General features: G+C 36.8%; 1 protein-coding gene across 3 annotated transcripts in view; it reads left to right on the top strand.

The window, feature by feature from the left end:
* The window catches only part of LOC122836021 (anoctamin-1-like), a 45,490-nt gene extending 35,176 nt beyond the window's left edge, over positions 1-10,314 (top strand). For 2 of the 3 annotated variants that reach the window (XM_044125633.1, XM_044125635.1), the window contains 11 exons: positions 72-140; positions 248-449; positions 917-1,028; positions 1,128-1,185; positions 1,587-1,687; positions 2,608-2,750; positions 3,917-4,069; positions 5,410-5,462; positions 7,648-7,832; positions 8,701-8,806; positions 9,692-10,314. In XM_044125633.1, coding sequence (XP_043981568.1) covers positions 72-140; positions 248-449; positions 917-1,028; positions 1,128-1,185; positions 1,587-1,687; positions 2,608-2,750; positions 3,917-4,069; positions 5,410-5,462; positions 7,648-7,832; positions 8,701-8,806; positions 9,692-9,934 — 1,425 coding nt within the window. In that variant the 3' untranslated portion in view covers positions 9,935-10,314. The other variant, XM_044125636.1, reaches the window with a different exon arrangement.
* Positions 10,315-19,219: the final 8,905 nt, after the last annotated feature.

The following is a 19,219-nucleotide window of genomic DNA, read 5'->3' as shown; positions in this document are numbered from 1 at the left end:
TATTTGGGATGAGTGGGACCAATGATCCTTATAACAGCTGGGATTGTAAAGCATTTATTTTTTTATTTTAGATGGAAAAGCTCACATGTAGAGACCGCTTTCCTGCATACATGACTAATATTGTCATGATGCTGCTCATGGTAAGTCATAAGTAACTGTCATTATGATGTGATCCAACAATGTCGCCTACAAATGTTGTGAAATGTAATAAGACATCTTAATGTCTTCATTATGTTTTCCTGAACAGATCGGAGTTACGTTTGCCATTGTGTTTGGTGTGATCCTTTACCGGATTTCCACCAAAGCTGCTCTATATATGAGCTCCAGTCCAACCACAAGAAGCCACATACAACTGACAGTAAAAACCACTGCAGCCATCATTAACCTGGTTGTGATTCTGATCCTGGATGAAGTGTATGGAGCTGTGGCTCGCTGGCTTACTGTCCTAGGTAAGGCAAAGACCTAAATAGTAGGTTAGAGCTTTGCCAACTTTAGAGTCTAATGTTTCCAACTCCTCTTCTTGGTCTGCCTGGTGGACAGATTATATATACATATATATACATATATAGCTGGGATATACGATACAGCTGGGATTGTAGAGCATTTTTTTAATTATTATTTTAGATGGTAACGCTCACATGTAGAGACAGCCTTCCTGCATACATGACTAATATTGTATGCAGTATTAGTATTAATAATGCATAGTATTGTATAGTATGTATATACTTTATGTCTATAAAGTCTGTAAATAAATTGTATATGTATAGATCAGGAAAGGTGTCAAAAATTATGGCAATGAGAATAAAGATTATTTTTGGCATACACCACATTAATGCTTCATGTATACATACCTTTTTATTTTCTTTTATCTTTCTCAACAATTGTTTTTCTGTTTTCTGTCCCTGTTTTGTGGCAGAGGCCCCTAAAACAGAGAAGAATTTCGAGGAACGGCTGATTTTTAAGACTTTCATTCTCAAGTTTGTCAACGCTTTTACCCCAATCATCTACATCGCTTTCTTCAGGGGAAGGTTGCTACTCTAATTTTGTATGCTCTTTATTGTTGTTTCAGCATATCATATTTATGTCATCAGCTGAATATTTTTTTCTTCATTTCACTTTCCTTGTAGACTTGTGGGCAGACCAGGCAGATATTTATATGTGTTTGAGTCTTACAGAATGGAGGAGGTAAACTTTCTATTTTTATTACATCTGCAAACAAAATCTATGAATTAATATTATTGTTTTTTTAAAAAACAAATTACAAAAAGAAGAACCCAATTTGAGGAATTCTAACTATTAGGGCCTGATGTTATGAAGCACTATTTGCGAGGAATTCCAACATTGTGAGAATTTGAAATGGAAACGCAGGCTCCATAGTTTCCCAGTGCAAGGTGGGCTTGCAGGAGGGCAGTTCTCCACTTCTGTGCAGAGCTCCATGGTCTGTGGGAAATCTGAAGCAGCTGATAAGCTGCTCATCATCATGTTCCTGCGGGGACCTGATGATGGCTTCTGGTCTGTAAGAACATTGGCGCAATAATTTTGTTCAGGTTTAACTTTTTTTTTTTTGCTGTGTTCCTGATTTCCAGTGTTCTGATGGAAGCTGTCTGATGGAGTTATGTATCCAGCTGAGTATTACCATGTTGGGAAAGCAGCTCATTCAAAATAACCTTTTTGAGATTGGAGTACCGTGAGTACAGTTCCGTTTCTGCATTTATTTTCTTAAACCTGATGAACAAGGATTTGGCACTAGGCTGCCATTATGTTCCTGTGCAGATACGTTCAAAAAATACCTCACTAACAGCACAGTCTGGGCTTTCTCCCTTTCGCTCGAATTCTCTCTTGTCAATCTTTGACCTGGTCAATCAGCGAACAGAAGGACAAGTTCTGAACATTGTTGTTGATTTTCTGCACTGTTTTAGAATTGTAGTCGCCTATAGGCCTCAATGGCAGTGGAGGAAGTGAACAAAGTCATTCAGTTTGTGTTGGTCATGCTTCAAAATACTGAGTTAACATCAACAGTCACCTTGTTGGGCTCGGTGCTTCTCCCTTTGCAGTGGAGGACGATTTTTTACAGTGGAGACAGTCTCCTGTTAGATTTATAGTGTTGAACTGGTGCATAATGTACATCATGGGCAAAAGTTAATGACTGGGTAAAATGTAAAACTTCAGCAGAGTCCACGCCACCAGGAATCAATCGTTTCTCAATAGCTGAGAGCAAATAGCATAGGACAAGAGACTGGGTTTTACCAGGATAATTTGGCACAAAATAATGTCTATTTTAGACATCATAAAATTCCCTTTTAACAGAATTTTATGATTCTGTTAACAGAATTTTATGATTCTGTTAACAGAATTTTATGATTCTGTTAACAGAATTTTATGATTCTGTTAACAGAATTTTATGATTCTGTTAACAGAATTTTATGATTCTGTTAAAAGGGGTGGTGACTGGCAAAAGACAATTTTAAACAAGGACGTGTTAATTAACTGATAAACCTTGTTAGTTCATCCAAGTCAAGTTAGTTTAGAGCTAAACTCTTTAGAGCTAAGCTTAACTTGTGTGTTTTTTTGTTGTTGTTGTTTTTTTGTTTTTTTTACATTCCTCAGCAAATTGAAGAAGCTAATTCGATACATTCGGTCGGAACAAGGAGCATTTCAAGAAGAAGAGAGACAAAAGAAACTGCGGAGATATGAGACAGACCACTTCCTGGAACCGTTTGGTGGACTGACACCTGAATATATGGAAATGAGTCAGTAGCAAACAAAATCCTTGCATGCAATCATTTTCTGTAAGTGACTGACAGAGAGATATGGTGTGGAAAAGGCGATATGTGGCTCAATCAGAAGATTTATTGTCTGGTAAATGTATGAATGTTTCTGGTTTGTAAGTGAGACAGGGTGAATGTAGCACTGGTGTAAAAGTGCTTTGATTGGTCAGTATGACCAATCCATTTACTCCGTCCATTTTCCTTCATATTTCAGTACATGATGTAGATCTAAATGAAGTCAGCATCCACTCAAGCACAGAACTGAGTGTTTCCCACCACATACACAAAGAATGATGAACTTTAACCATAATGAAGAGAACTTGATTCCAATTTGAGATTGAAAAAGATGTAATTTCAGATTTCTTGATAATTTTATTTAATATGTGATGTTTTTTAACTACATAAAAACTTATTTTTTGCAGCTGCCTTTCTTGCTTCCTTCCAGAGAGTATCTGGTGGTAGTGAGATGTTCTGCTTCTTTATACTGAGCGAAGAGGTCATTGAGAGATGTGTGTTTGTCCTCATCTTAACATCTTAAATTAACTGAGAAACAATTACTGCATTAGAGACATTTGTTGTCTAATTTATGCAGTATTATTTGAAAGCAACCAAGTATCACATGCAAAGTTTCCCCCAGTGTATTATAAACCTGGCAGACCACCAGGCTTTATTTGACCCCTACCAGGCTAAATGTTGTAATTATAAAACTTCAGCTAGTTTTATAATTAGGGCATTAGCACCAATTGCATCGTCCATGTGTCTGTCCATTGGCCTCACATGTTATTGTTTCCAAATGTAATGCCTGCTCATGCACCTCCAATTTATTTATTTATTTTTTTCCGACACAAAAGCTAGTGATGGACTGCCTGAATGCTCCTACCACCGGGCTTGGCATGTTTTCTGGGGGAAACTCTAACATATAAATATTAAGGCCTTTTTAGGATTTAGCATTGTTCCTACTCTCGTACAAAAAAGGTAATAAAGATGAATAACCTTTAAACTGGACTACATAAAACAGGATTAAACCTAAATCCTACTATTGGACTTATTCCGATACTTTTGAGTTCCATTCTGTTTTGCATAAGAGGACTTATTTTGGATGAGCACTACATAAAAAAATACAATTATTCTTTGTTTTTCTTTTCCAGTTATCCAGTTTGGTTTTGTCACATTGTTTGTAGCATCCTTCCCTCTTGCTCCTCTATTTGCTCTGCTCAACAATATTATCGAAATACGGCTTGATGCTAAGAAATTTGTGGCTGAGTTGCGAAGACCAGTGGCAGCAAGAGCCAAAGATATTGGTGCGTTTCTCTGTGATATGATTAAGTTCCAACACAATCAATGCAGTGAGGTTAATTATACGGAAGCATATTGCTGTCACAAAGGAAAATACGTTTTTGAGCACTATCACTATATAATGTGTTAATTACATTGTTCAAACTAACCCTAACATAATATATTGTATAAACATGGTAATTATATTGAATACATGTCAGAATTATATTGTCTAAACATGATACTTATATTGTGCAAACATGATAATTAGATTGTACAAATGTTTTAATTTCATCCATCCAGATGGTGGTGGTAGTATGTTATTAAAGTGACTAACAGGAGTTGGTCACGTTTTCCTGACGAGATACTGATGCTACTTTGCATTGTGGTTAAAAACATGCACTCTGAGCAGGATCCTAAACAGAATGGGACTGCAGAGGAGGAGTCGTCAGCCCGATCCTGTAGATGTGGCGCCATTCCTAACTGACAGTGGATTGTAATACCTTGATCCCTGATACCACTGATGCTTTGGGGGTTTCTTCACAGCTCATAATATTTCTGTCACCATCTACTGTTGTTTCCCTTGGCCAGCCTGTTCACCTTCTGTTGCTCTGTACACCAGTAATTTCTTTCTTATTCATAACCAGTCAGTTGTTGTGCTTGCTATGCTCAATGTTTGTCCAATGGTTCTCAGTAATTTTTCTTCTTTTCTCAGCTTCAAAGTGGCTTGCCTTTCTCCCATAGACAACTCTCTGGTCTGTCAATGATGAGCTTGTGTGCTTCCTCTTGTTAAAGAGGATAAACCAACATAGGCCAGTAGGCCAATAGACTATGTTTAGGTTAAACATAGCCAGTAGCCATAGCCAGTAGGTTATGCTTACGCCTACCCAATAGTTTTAAGCATAGGCCAAAAAGTAGACTGGTCAAGCAGAGATATTTAAAGTTTGAACAATCAACAATAAGGCAACCCCTAGTCAACAAGAAACACCTGTCCGTCACATGTTCCAATAGTTTTGCTCGCTTGAAAATGCGTGGATTCAAACAAAGGGTTGTATGTCCTGAGTTGTTTATAACACACCTACATGTAAATGCCAGAAAATAAAAGCCGACATTCTTAACCCTTGTCTCATGCTAATCTATTGTTGTCAAACCCAAACATCATCACTGTACAAAAAAATCAAAGAAATTTGCCTTGCTGTTCCAATACGTTTGGAGGTTATTGTACCTCCAAGTATCCAGCTTGTACAATATAATTATCACATTATAACGTGATAGTGCTTGAAACTTTCTTTCCCTCCGTGACAGCAATATGCTTCCATATAATGATGTGTCCAGTGACTGATAATTCTTATTTTTATTCTTGCAGGTATATGGTATGATATTCTGAGAGGAGTTGCAAAAGTTGCTGTCATCATTAACGTAAGTAAACACACCTATCTGTAAGTATAAATGGTTTGGTTCAAACTATGATCAAATGAAATGTGTTTCTATAAGTGACAACTTTCATTAGAGGAAAGAGACTATAAAACTAGGGAAGGAGGAGGAAGACGATGGATGCAGAATTAGGCAAAAGTGAAGCCAAAGTTAATTTGAGAGAACTGAGAGCTGAAAATCTTTATTATAGATTACTGCTACAAGATCAGAAATCTCTTTTTAAAGAGACTAGATTCTTGAAGCCTTTGGCTTCCTGAAAAGCCACTAGAGCTGTGGACCGTCATGGCACATGAGACAGAGGGTTTGCTCTCACCAGTATCTTCGACAGACATCTCAGTGACTGGGAATGTGCTGAAGCCACTGTCCCAGTTTGGGTGTCACAGTGCTCCAATGATCACTGACAACACTGACATCAAAACTTCTCCCTTTGCTGTCGGAGTCTCTAGTATTTTTTGAATTTCTCATGTTTGCCTTTTAATGTTGTGTTCATGTTTAATTACTATGTCACTTACTACTTCCCCCTTGTCTACTTTGTCCACCTTTTACTTTACTTCAACAATGACATTTGTCAATCTTAGTCAAGTGATTCTCAACCAGCTGGCATTTAGACCATTTTAATTGTGAAATTTCTAGTGTATATATGATACAGATGTTGTAGTATGCTATCCCATTGCATAGTTATGACATTAAGGTTAAGCATTTTACACCAGCTGTTATGGAATGGACTGTTCCATCAACTGGCAAGCAGAATGCAAAACATTCAGCTTGGTTTGTGTTTATTTGTGGTACATGGTGACCATGCTGCCAAGATTAGCATCTCTGTACTGTTTATTACTCTAGACTTCTCAAATCACTGGTTTTTATGCAGCCATTAAAAAATTAGGAAAGTTAAATGTTCAGTTCTTTATTACAGTTTTTCTCAGTCGCTTTGGTGCATTTTTCAGAACACAACTGAAATTCTCAAAACTACTTATTCAATCTTCAAGTCAAATTGTCACTTGTGCACATCAAAAAGCAGTTTCCTGCTCCTTTCAACAACTTGCAAAAAAGTTTGTACATCATCTAAGTTACTATGTACCATTCTCTGCCTTTTCCTACACGGTCAGTTTCTTTGGTCATGTTGATCAAGATGTATCATATGGGTCTCTGTTGAATAGTCTTGACCTTAACAACAAGTTGTCATAATATGTTAATCATATATCTAGATACTTCTTTTAGAGTTTTTTTCTAAATCTGTCCTGATTTAGAACTGGTAAATTGCTCCCAGGTGAATTCTAGGAGCTTGTGTGGTTACCGGAGCTTACCTTCACAATAGGTGAAGGAAAATGTATGAAGCATTAGATCAACCAAGATCATCCAGTTTTCTGAAACAGATAGAAGATGCATCTCATAAGCCATCGACTGGCAACCATATAGTACATGAAGATGAAGAACAACTAATGTTACATTTCTGGCAATGGAAGGAGAAGGATTTGGACCTGGTCAACAGCCAGAAAAAAGAAGAGGAAGAGGCTGTGGTGGTACATTTAGAAGGCAAAACAGAAAGAATCAGAAGAGGCTGAGGCCAGTTTCTGTCACTCCATCAGAATCCTGTTGTGTGTCACAAGCTATAGTCTGAAGATGCTGGTGTGACTCAGGGTCACTGTATGATTTGCAGAATGAAATACATCCTACTGGGTAACTTCAAGTCTAGTTTCCGGTGTATTTATACGGCTTTCAAGTAACATTTGTAAATTACTCTCAGTTGGTGATGGCCGATTGAGGTTTTCTTCTTTACTGTTGCTACATGCATGGGGAATTGCTCTAAAGTCAACAACACAAACCAAGTAATTGCTGTCACTACAGCCTTGTGCAGGAGGAGTGAATGCTGCAAGTCAATGACTCGATGCTCTGCTGGGTTTTGTTTGAAGTGTTTTCAATTACTTTTTGATGAATTTAGCATATTGTACTGTTTGATAACTGGATTCAATTGGAATCTATGTATGATGAATAGAATTTTTCTGTAAAATGTCTCAAGCCATTTGCTGTGAATTAGCATGATATAAATAAAACTGGATTGAATTGAATGGAAGTTTATTTGATAGCCCATCGGTAACTGAAGTAGCATAGGCCACTGTTACATTAAATTCCCCTGGTCTGACTAAATTTTGATCTTCCATCCCTCTACTAGGCATTTGTCATCTCCTTCACGTCAGACTTCATCCCTCGGATGGTCTACCAGTATATGTACAGCCCTGATGGCTCCTTGCATGGATTTGTCAACCATACGCTGTCCTACTTTAATGTCAGTCACTTTGAGCATGGCAAAGAAACTATGGATCCAATGCCTTATGGCTATCCCATTGAAGTTTGCAGGTGAGCATCAGTCTTGTTTTGTATCTTTACTGTTTACATCCACCAATTCCCTTCACTAGTTTTTTCTTCTGAAATTGAGTAACTATTTCTCAGGATGTCTACTGGTTAGTTCGGGAATAACTAACCAGTCATGTGATGTCACACTTTTGTGAACTTTGTAGCTGACAGTCAGCTTGGCAGGCAGTTGCTATGACAACAATAAGAAAGCCTTAAGTTATTTTAAACAGACAGTGTGCATTACTATTCTCCTTTAGTGCAGTGGGGTAAAAGGCCATGAACTTGGTATGGATGCTGCTGCACAGAAAGTTCATCAACAGATCAAGGAATTAACAACTTCCATTATTGGGAGGCAGATCACTGTTATCAGAAAAAATTGGAGGTTATTTTAGTTAGTCAGTGTTCTTTTTTCACATCAGAAATGTTCATTGGTAAATTTTGAATTCTTATTTAAACAGATGAAACTAAAAATGTGAGATGGGAAAATGTGTGTGTCATTTAGTTGCATAATCATTCTGCACAATATTATTTTCCCAATAATTTTGCACATAAAGATATTTTCACAGAGACCGAAAACCTCACTTTTAGTTTCTTAAAGGTTCATATATGGGGTTCACTGACATTTTGGATTAAACAACCGCACTGTAGTTGGTGATTAATAAAAATAATAATTGTGTGAAGACCTGACTCCACCAATCAGATCAAGGCAGAATCCAGTCCAGCCTTGATCTGAGTTTTTCCACCAGTGGCTTTTTCATCACTGCTCTTCCATAAAGCTTTGACAGGTGAATGAATTGGGGAACAGTTGCTGTCTTTTTTAAACAGTAGGTTGCACTGATTATATCATATTGTTACTATTTGTGTCTCTCAGATATAAGGATTACAGAGAGCCTCCCTGGTCTTTAACACCATATGAGATCTCTAAAGAATTCTGGGCGGTGCTGGCTGTACGACTTGCCTTTGTCATTGTTTTTCAGGTAACAAGAGAAAGCAGGATTTTTTTCTTTTCTATAAATATTTTTCAGAACAATGCTCATCTCATAAATTTTTAACATTTATTTGCAAACACCTAAGAAGGGTCATAACATATAAAATCTAAAAGAAAATAATGTCAGCAGTAGAAATATTGGATGGATATAAAATGTGCACATAAACTGTTATTGTTTATGTTCTGACATCCAAAGCCTCCTACTGAAAGGGAAACTTTCTTTTGTCTGTGACTTTACAGCGCTGTGAAAAATGTACACATTTCTTCTTATTTTTTTTTTTTTTTTTTTTTTTTTTTTTTTTTTTTTTGTCACATTAAATGTTTCAGATCATAAATTCTAACATCTGAACATGATTTTTTTTAAAAGCTGTTGTTAGGTCATGTTTTTATCTACGTCACCCAGCTCATTGCTTCTATAGGACCTGGAGCACTTAATGAATTCTACTCTACACTTCTACTTTTGTTTAGATGATTAGTTAAACATGATGGCCTAAATATGTTGTAATTCTTCTACTAACTAAAATAATATATGTCTTAGCTGTAGTGCTTGATTTAGTACTGCTCACTTAAAATAAATGAAGTTTTCTTATTCACTAATCTTAAGCTTACTTTGCTTATTTAGTTATTTTTATTTTTTGAGGCAATTAGGCTGTATAATTTTTCAAAGTAAGGTGAACTAATTAGATTTTACAGTATAGTTTAGTTTAGGTTTAGTGGAAAGTTACTTTTTATGATTATGGCCAGGTTGATTTGACTGACTATTTTACACAGAATGTAAACAAAAGAAACAATTTTCTATTTACACAGGTTATCTTTGTCTGTTCTTATACTTTGCTTGATGATTTAATTAATTACTTTCATTATTTTTTGCCAGAATGTTGTGATGCTGATGAATGACATTGTTGACTGGCTAATCCCAGACATCCCCAAAGATATCAGCCAACAAATCCACAAGGAGAAAATTCTGCTGGTTGAACTCTTCATGAGACAAGAACAAGGAATGATCAATATACTTGAGAGAGGAGGGTCATCAAGCATCAAGGAAACCTACAGAAGAAGCAACAACAACAACAACAGCACAACGAAAGAGCAACTTAATGGCACCAAACAATTCTGAGCATAGCAAGGATGTCTTCATTAATCAGTCTTAGCAAGTCAAAGCTTGCACATAGTATATTTTTTCACTATTCACTCAGGTCATCCTGAAGTCACTGTTTCTGTTGACGTCTAAAACATTCCAACATCTTAAAGAGCAGCTGGTCTATCAGGTGTGAGAAAAGCAAGCTGTTCTCTATGTGCTGCATTTAAGAAAGTTTTATGATAGAAAATGTCAGTTCTTAACTGTTTACTCAGCTTTTCTTAGCTCATGATATTTGTATTCAACTGTGCATGCGTAATAACATAAGAACATTTGCATATAAATCTATTGATGCTCATGAAGATATCACAATTTGTATAAAATTTACAAATATAATAATAAAATAAGAACATGTTTAATCTTGTGTGTGTTGAAAAGGATTTGCCTTTTGATAGTGAAATTGTTTTCATTTTATAGATCTATTAGCCACTTTAATACTTCAAATACTTTCAAATAGCAGTGACTCAAATGGCAGGAACTGAATGCATTTACTAATCTAGACAGGTGAAGATGATATGATGAGCTCAGCGCAGCACAAAAGTAAATAAACAGTGGCTGACTGTTGCATGGCTGATGCCAGACATTCTGGTCTGAGTTTTCAGAAACTCTACAGATTTATTGAGATTTTCACTCAACCATATCTCACTCAATTTATTGTTAAGATGAAGCATTAATTTATTCTGCCTTGTTCATCTTACTGAAATTCATGTCTTCTGCCAGGATTCAAAGGTCAAAACTTTAATTCATTCATACTTTTTTTTTTTTTTTGTTTAACTCTCTCGAGTTTGAATTTGCAAATGACCGTACCAGAAAATGCACCAAATTTGAAATGCACCATGATCTAAAGTTTTGCTTGTTTTTTTAAAATAAACCAATTACCCATGTTGCTTATTAATTAATTTGATAAAAAATATTTAGTTTTGAGGGAGTGCTCAAAACTGAGTATTATTTATTGTGTTTTGTAGTCAGGATTCATCTAAAAAGTGTGCAAAATTTTAAGCTGTTTGGTCAAACAGAGGTGCAATCCCAACTGGTAATCTTAGTAAAAAACTTTGTAAAGTGTGCCAATGTCAGATCAGGATGACAAACAGATGACTAAACAGAATATAGTAATATCGGAACTGAAGTAAAAACACAGCAGATCATAATATGAAAAAAATCCAAAGGAAATTAATATTCAGCAAGGGGACCACAACAATTGACTTTAAAATGGAAGTCAAGGAAACAGCTAATATAGCAGAAGCTATAAAGCAAGAATTACCCACAGAGAATCCAAAAATTTAAATCAAGTAAAAATAGCACTTAAAAAGTATCCATCCAAGAAACTACTCAAGTAAGAATAAAAAAGTATTTTACCAAATAGTGGCCATTTGGTAAAATGTCCATGTTAATGGTACAGGATGTTAAGAAAAGTGGCTCCAGGACACTTTGAATTTGACTCATGTGAGTTTGATTTAGAACTGACTTTGTTCTTAATCATTTCTGCAGAGCAAAACTACTAAGTCGTAGGTTGATAGATCAATGTAAAAATATCATGTTTTTGTCCCATATTTGTATGACATTAAGTAGAATCCAGCCCTCTTTTGACTTCTAGCAGTGGTCATCATTCCTAGTTTAGATATCTACTTGTAGAGAAATTCATGTTATATTCAGAAGTGAAGATGGTATGTTGATAAATACATTTTTTCCACAATCTGACTTTAAGTGCCACAAACTTTGCGAGTGGAGACAGTAGTAGTTGTAGCATGGTGTCATGTTTTCAGAGAAGCTTTTATATGCTTGCTACTTCATAAGTTTCTCTCTCCTGTCAGAATTTTCAATTATTTTGGAGCCACCAGGATCTACATTCACACAGTCGTCTCGGTTTCACTTCTGTCACACAGAAGTAGAAAGAAAATCAGTTCTACAATGTATTTTGATTGATTAGATTGAGATTTCTACCAGCAGAGCAGACAGCTCTCTTTCGGTGAGTGAGGTACCGTTGTGAATCTAGCCATGACCTCACCCACCATTCAGAAAAATGTTCCCATACAACATATTGATTTACCTACAGTGATCAGCAGTTTGGAGCCAATTTCTGACTCTCACATTTGCTGATTCATTGCCTGCATCGGCTGCTGCTCACACACAGACACACAGATGGGGAGAGGAGCTCAAGCATCTGTTGGTAATTTTGGTGAGCGCATATGATATACTTGTGTTCACTCAAACAGTACATTGTACCATAAATACCTTCATTTTCTGGGTGTAGTTGATGTAAGCTATAGAATAGTCAGTGGTTACTCAGGTTTGTGAAGACAACTCATTTAATGTAACCTGTCAGAGTGGCCTTCTTTGTTACAACATAATGTAGCATATTTGCAAAGATAATGTACTTCAATGTAAATGGTTGATGAATAAAAAGATGAAATGGGCTAATTTCTCAGACGATAAGATGCGACTCATGAAGGAGCAGACGGAGACTGGATGTTTGCAGTTGTGACTGCCTTGAATTTATAGTCAGGAAAATTATATACATATTTACAACATTAGTGAAAACATCCAAACGGCCATATAAAATGTGCAAAAGAGAAAAACAAAAAAAACAACAAAATTAATCAATCCCACAGTTCCATAATTAATGGACCCACACCCTTCAGTTCATCCACCCCACGCAGGGGTTGGTTAGAGGTCCCAAGCAAGTTAATTATAAAGTGCTTGGTGCAGGTCATGGGCTGACAAAAGTCAGGTCAGAGTGGGAACAAATTATATTAGAACTATTGCGAGATTTGATGGAGCTAGAGGAGTTAGAGTGGAAGAACCGGAGAAACTTGGGGGATGGAAACTAGAATTTACAGCCGGGTCACAATAAGGAAATATAGTGCAGACGATATTTTGTGTGCGACAGACTGGCGACCCGTCCAGGGTGAACCCCGCCTCTCGCCCGGAACACAGCTGGGGATAGGCACCTGCAACCCTCCCGACCCCATTAGGGACAAAGGTGTTTAGACAATGGATGGATGGATGGATGGATATTTTGTGATGAAATTACAGAATGATGTACTCAAGAAAAATACATGAAGCTTATAACATAAAAAGAGCAAAAAAGGGGCAAAGTAAAATTCAAATTCGACTCAAAGTTCAGCTTAAATGCTGATTGTGAGTCATATTTTATCTTTTAATCAATCTATAATAATTTAGCAGTTTTATTAGTCATAAAAATTTGGAAAATGCACTTAAAATTCATTTTTGTTTTGAGTTGATTTTTTTTTTAATTGTTAAAAATCGACATTAGACACCTATGCCTATTGATTTGCTCGAGGTAAAAATACATAATGTACAATCTGTGTCTGTAATAAATCTCACACTACTCTTGAGCTCCTAACGTCTGTGCACACCACTACGTCTGATGTTATATTAGTATCGCTGGTGGACAGTTACATCTCTTCTTTGTGTGATGGTGTTTTAGTAGGTGAAGCTATTTGATAGAAACTCAAGCTTAACACTCCAAACTTGTGCTTCTGTTAACATAAATAAATTGTTCAAGAAAGAATTTAAGGTTGAAAGCTGGTCACTGTGTGCATGACAGAGAGTGAGAGTGAGCACAGCTATTAAGTACAGTGTTACTAAATTAAGGACTGTCCAAAGCAAGTCAAATTCAAAGCATCAATTGAAAATATAGCAAAGATAAATCGAAGGCAAATGCACTCCCCCTCCCTAAGTAATTACTGTCCGTTTAGATGATTACCTATAATTACCTGCAAACTGCCAGCGTCAAATATGTGGTTGTGAGACCTAAAGAGGAGATGCGTAAGAAATAAAGGAAGAAATAGAGGAAGTTAGAACTGAAGAAATAGTTGGAAGGGGAAAGGTGCAGTAGAGGCGACAGAAAAACAAGAGGTTAAAGAGGGGAAGATATGGAGGAGGAGTAAAGATCTATAATGAGTTAGAGAAGGGGGGCTCTAGTGTAGTATTGACAAGTGTTTTTGTCAGCCGGGGTCAAGTGGTTGCTGTCTTTGCTTTCAGCAACTATAAATGAGTGAAAAGCACAGCATTAATCCCCCGTCATTTACAGAAATGCAGCAGACCTCTGACAGCAACGGCAATTGCAGGGCCAATGATCTGCTGTCCATGACAGTGATGATTCTTTTTCTACAAGTCATGTGACAGTCAGGTGGTCCTGTTTAGAAATGCTGTAAAATCCTTTTGCAGCTGCTCCGGTTATAGTAACCACTCTGATGTCAATGACGCCTGCAGGGTGTTTAAATCGCTACTTGTATTTCCACATGGGGTCCAGTGGTCTAAAGGAGGTTTAATCCTGTTACACCACTACAGATCCCACCAACTTTTACAACAACTCAGAAGAATATTGTCTATTATAAATTACCACAACATTTATTTTTGGAATTAATAAAGTCTGTTTGAAGTCAAATTAATTGTTAAAATCCAGATTATTGCCATCATTTTCATCCCAAAGTTTTACAACATATTTAGACCTACAGATATTTAACATCAATTTTAACAACACAAGTTTTCCAAAGTCCAAAATTGTTAGTCTAAGAGGAGAGACGGAAGCTCAATCATTTAAGAATAAAATCTGCTTCCATGGTAGCAGCTTCCCTCAACAGGTATTTCTGCTGCATAATTTCATGTCGGTGCCCTTTGCGCCACATACAAGCTCAGAAAATTATGGCGCAGAGGTGGGAGTGAAGCAGAGCAAACTGCTGCTGCTGCTGCTTAAATAAGATCGAAGCAAGTCAGAGTTCGCACCGCCGGTTCTGATGCCACTGAGGGAAAAAACAAACCGGTTCTCACATGAACACGATCAATGTTGTGCACATCGCGGTGACGCTCAGAGTGGCAGGTTTATGGTTTATTTCAGATATGGAGCGAATTTTTAACAAAAAATAAAAATAAACAGAACGAAAGTCAGAACATTTTTAAAAAATAGAGACTCATCTGTTAAATAATATTTCAGTGAGGTTTAATTCGTATTAATGCTTCAATATTATTGTATATGTTTATTAAATTCACCCCTGCTCCTGTTGAACAGGGGGTGAATCCAGGGAGTTTTTAAAGAGAGCTAAAAGTGGGCCAGTAATAATCCTGGGGATACTGAATAATGTTTAAACTACAGTGTAAAATATGCAAACGGTATAGGTCACCACAATGACAAAAATGTCCTGCATGAGACACCATAGCCACAAGGTTTGGCAGACAGAGCTCAAACGTTTTATGTTAGTCTGTGAATGACTTTTCATTGACACACATGTGAAGGAGTTGCTTTTAGTATCTCTAACTTAGTACAAATCAAGTCTAATGACACTTGTAAAAAAAAAAAAATAAAAAACACTCTCAGGTGCCTCACTAAAACCATAGGGACAAAGACAAAGAAGAAAACTATGTCAGCAGGTAATGTGGTATGAAGCTAATCTTGAAATTGTGTGGCTCTTTATGGTGATGATGAGTTTTGTATGGACTTTAATGCTGAACTAGTTCGCCATCCTTGCTTTAGAGGGTAGGTATTATACTCTGCTGAGTTCATCATACCAACTACTTGTCAGTCCAGCGCTCCTAAGAACAGTTGTAAATGACATCAGGGAAAGATATTGTGATGATGAGCTGAAGGTGGCATGTGTGAACGGACACAAGCTTCAAGAGACGAGGTACAATTTCAAGATGTTAAATTGCAATGTCAAATTTCTTTTCAGTCATTTGTGATACGTTCAGAATTTTTTTTAACAACTGAATTGAACATAGTGACATGATATAAAATGACACTATGTACCTGGAAAAGACACAATATTGTCCCTTTAAATCAAGGCTAAAACTTTGAATTGCATTTAACTAAAAATATTCTGCCCCATCTACTTAAAAAAGGCAATTGTTTGCATATTTTATTTATGTTTATCAAGCAAGTCTTAAAGTACCTACTTATTTTGTTACATGAATAACAAAATCCAAGTAAAGTGAACTTAAATTTGTCAAGTAGATTAAGCAAAACTGAACTTTGTATAAATTATTCAACTTTTTTGATTCCCCCTCCACCAAACTTTACACTTGGCACAACGCAGTCAGAAAAGTGCTGTTCTCGTGGCAACAGCCAAACCCAAAGTTGTCCATTGATTGCCAGATGGAAAAGTGTGATTAGTCACTCCAGAGAAAACGCCTCCACTGCTCTAGAGTCCAGTGGCGGCGTGCTTTACACCACTGCATCCAGTGCTTTGCAATGCTTTTATGGCTTGGACGCAGCTGCTCCACCATGGAAACCCATTCTAACCCAATCTTTAAACTAGAGTAACATTGTGATGTAGGGTAAATATGTGTTACCACAAAATAGGAGGTCAAAAAAAAGAGGGCCAGAAGAAGAAAGAAACAGCTCCTCTTAAAGACACAGCACAATTGCTTAGCTATACATCAACTTTAAGAAATAATTGTCCTTGTATGTTACCACATTAAGTGAAATGTAAAAATAAATCATCTTACAGTGTCATCAAGTGAAGGAAGAGCTCATGGCCGACTTACCCCCATAGATCATATGTGTTTCTCCTCCCTTCACGTGTGTCGGGGTGGAAGTCTTTGAGTCCTGGTCAGTTGTTTCCAGACACACAAGAAGAGGTCAAGCTGAAAGCAAATACTGGACAATGCTACTCTGCTGCATGAGTTCACTGACGTCATGGCATCATTGAATATCGCCAGCTGCATCAATACACTTAGGCAGTTCTTTGGGATACCTGGACTGGCAAAGCAGATAAGATTGGACAAATTTTGTGGCAGTTGCTAAGGAGTTGGGGTGAGCCACAAAGATCCAATTGTCACAGTTCAAATGTTCTTGAGTGAACAGAACTGCTTGTGAGTATTCAACTTCCCTCATGCATCCCATATGGGAGGATTTTGGGAGAGGCTTAGGGGTCTGTCAAGGTGGATCGTGGGCGATGTCAAAGACAACAGCTCACCCATGATGTCCTTTGTACCTTGATGATGGAAGTAGATTGCAGATTAGATTAGATTAGATTAGATTAGATTAGATTAGATTAGATTAGATTCTATTAGATTGTAGATTACTTTCTGGGTGACAGCCCAACTTTGAGGTGTCTGTGATTCTCCACCCCAAGGAGAATCATAGACAAGGATTTCTATAGTAAACAGTGGACACAAGTATAGGCCTTCGGCAACAAGTTTCAGTGCTGCTGGCGCCTGGAATGTCTTCCCACTTTACAAACTCCAAAGAAGTGGGACAAAACAAGGAGGACGATATCATGCTCCTCAAGGACTTTCATGTTTCACAAAACAAATGACCTATGGATTATCGTTGTTGTTACAATTACAGAAGCTGTTTTTGCCAGCAAACTGAGTGTAGAGGTTAGTTAGAATAAGGTGAGGTGAGTGTTCTGCCTCTTGTTTTATTTAATTTATTTAAGAAGTTTTTTGGGGGGGTTTTTTAGACATTTTCTATATCACAAAAACTCCAATAGAACAAAAAGTGCTGAGCATGGAACTCACAGGCCACAAAGAGAGAAGAAGTACATTCTGATGTGTAAAGAAATAATGAAACTTTATGCAACTTCTGCAGAATCACCACATGTATATAACTTTATTTATTTATTTTTTAATGATTTTACTATGTGCTAAAAGTAAGCTATTGAGCTAGTAATGTTAGGTGAAAAATATGTTGTGCAACCTAATCATTTCTACCAGCAGATGATGCTGTTTCACTCATTTTTTTCGGACTCAGTTGTGACTCAGATTTACTGTTTACTTGTTGCAGTATGATTTCTTTGTAGACAATTAGTTATTGTTTACATGATGTGAGTTATACTTAACAGCCATTACTATTCAGTTAAGTTACCATTAGCATTTACTCAGAGGTTACATAATAATATTCAGAGATAATTGACAAAATTACAATTAGGATTCATTGAGCCAGAGTTTGGCTTGCTGTCTTGTTGAAACTCATAAATATCAGCGAGGACAGGAAAGTACCTCTGATCAGACAGAGGTTCTGGTGACCTACCCGGTAGAAAGACATAAAAGAATATCTTATTCTATGTTCTACGTGTGGCAGAAACAATGTTCACCATCAGCCACCCAGTGGTTTTCTTCAACCTCTTGCTATTCCTGGCAAGAGGATACTTGAAATGCCATTACTACTATGCCCACAACCAAGGGTTAACCTTTATCCTTACCATTGTAGTTTCTTTCAGGTGTTTCACCTCGTTCTTCTCGGAAAACTCACTTCATCTCTTGAAACAGCACAACAACTATGAAGCGTGTTTTCTGGTTGCATTGCATTCCCCTTGATATCCTCTCAGACAGTGGTCCCCAATTCACTCCAGAGTCTAAGTGTTCAGAAATGGTCTTGGGGCAAATCTTGCCCTCAGCTCAAAGTTACATCCTCAAACCAGTGATAATGCATAAAGGATTAATAAGGAGCTTGAATAAACCTTACATTGCCTCTGACCCAAAACCAGCAACTTTCTTATGGTGCCCAGACTTTGGTCCCCACAAGGAGCAATGGATCTCCACAATGTCACAATGTGTCCAGAAAATGGTCCCCACAAGGTATTATAAAGAAATTGTACACACACATATATACACCTTCACACACGTTTGTATTTCTACTCATAGTAGGACTTTGCATTGACATCCATTCGTTTTAATAACACTATTTATGTCTAACCCAGACATTGTCCCTTAACCTAACCATAACTGCTCTATTTGTAACCCAACTTAATTCATAGCTCATCTTCAAACCTAACCCCTGATTCTAAACAAGGGGACCCACCACATTAGGACCAGACTTTGGTCCCCATAAGGCCCATCAGTCTTCAGTAGATTAGTCAATATGCCAGAAATGTTCCTAAGAAGAATAATGTGAACACTTTAAAAGATTTGAAGGTGTTTGACTTGAAGATGAAAGTCCACCTGCTGCCTCAAAAATGCAATTTAAGTCAACAAGAATATTGCTTTGGTTTAACTCAGAAATTAAAGTTCATGAATTTGATTTAATAACAAAAGACAAGTTGTCTAAACATTTTCATCAATTTTGATTTGTGAATTTTAACCTAATGCTGCCATTTTAACCAAATGATTATTTCACTACGCAAGAAAAACCGCCCTCTCCTAAAGAGCACAAATTTCTCTGTTTATTTTACTCAAAATATCAAGTTAGAATAATTATCTTACATTAGAATAACTTTTTTTTTTCAAATCACATGAACAAAATTTCTGATCTGACAATGGATTTCATTTAACATCACAAAGAATTTTACTCCTAAACATTTA

This window comes from Gambusia affinis, linkage group LG08, assembly GCF_019740435.1.
Source record: "Gambusia affinis linkage group LG08, SWU_Gaff_1.0, whole genome shotgun sequence".
Taxonomy (NCBI): Eukaryota; Metazoa; Chordata; class Actinopteri; order Cyprinodontiformes; family Poeciliidae; genus Gambusia; species Gambusia affinis.
Note: the sequence above shows the minus strand (reverse complement) of the source record. Positions and strands in the feature narration are given on the sequence as shown.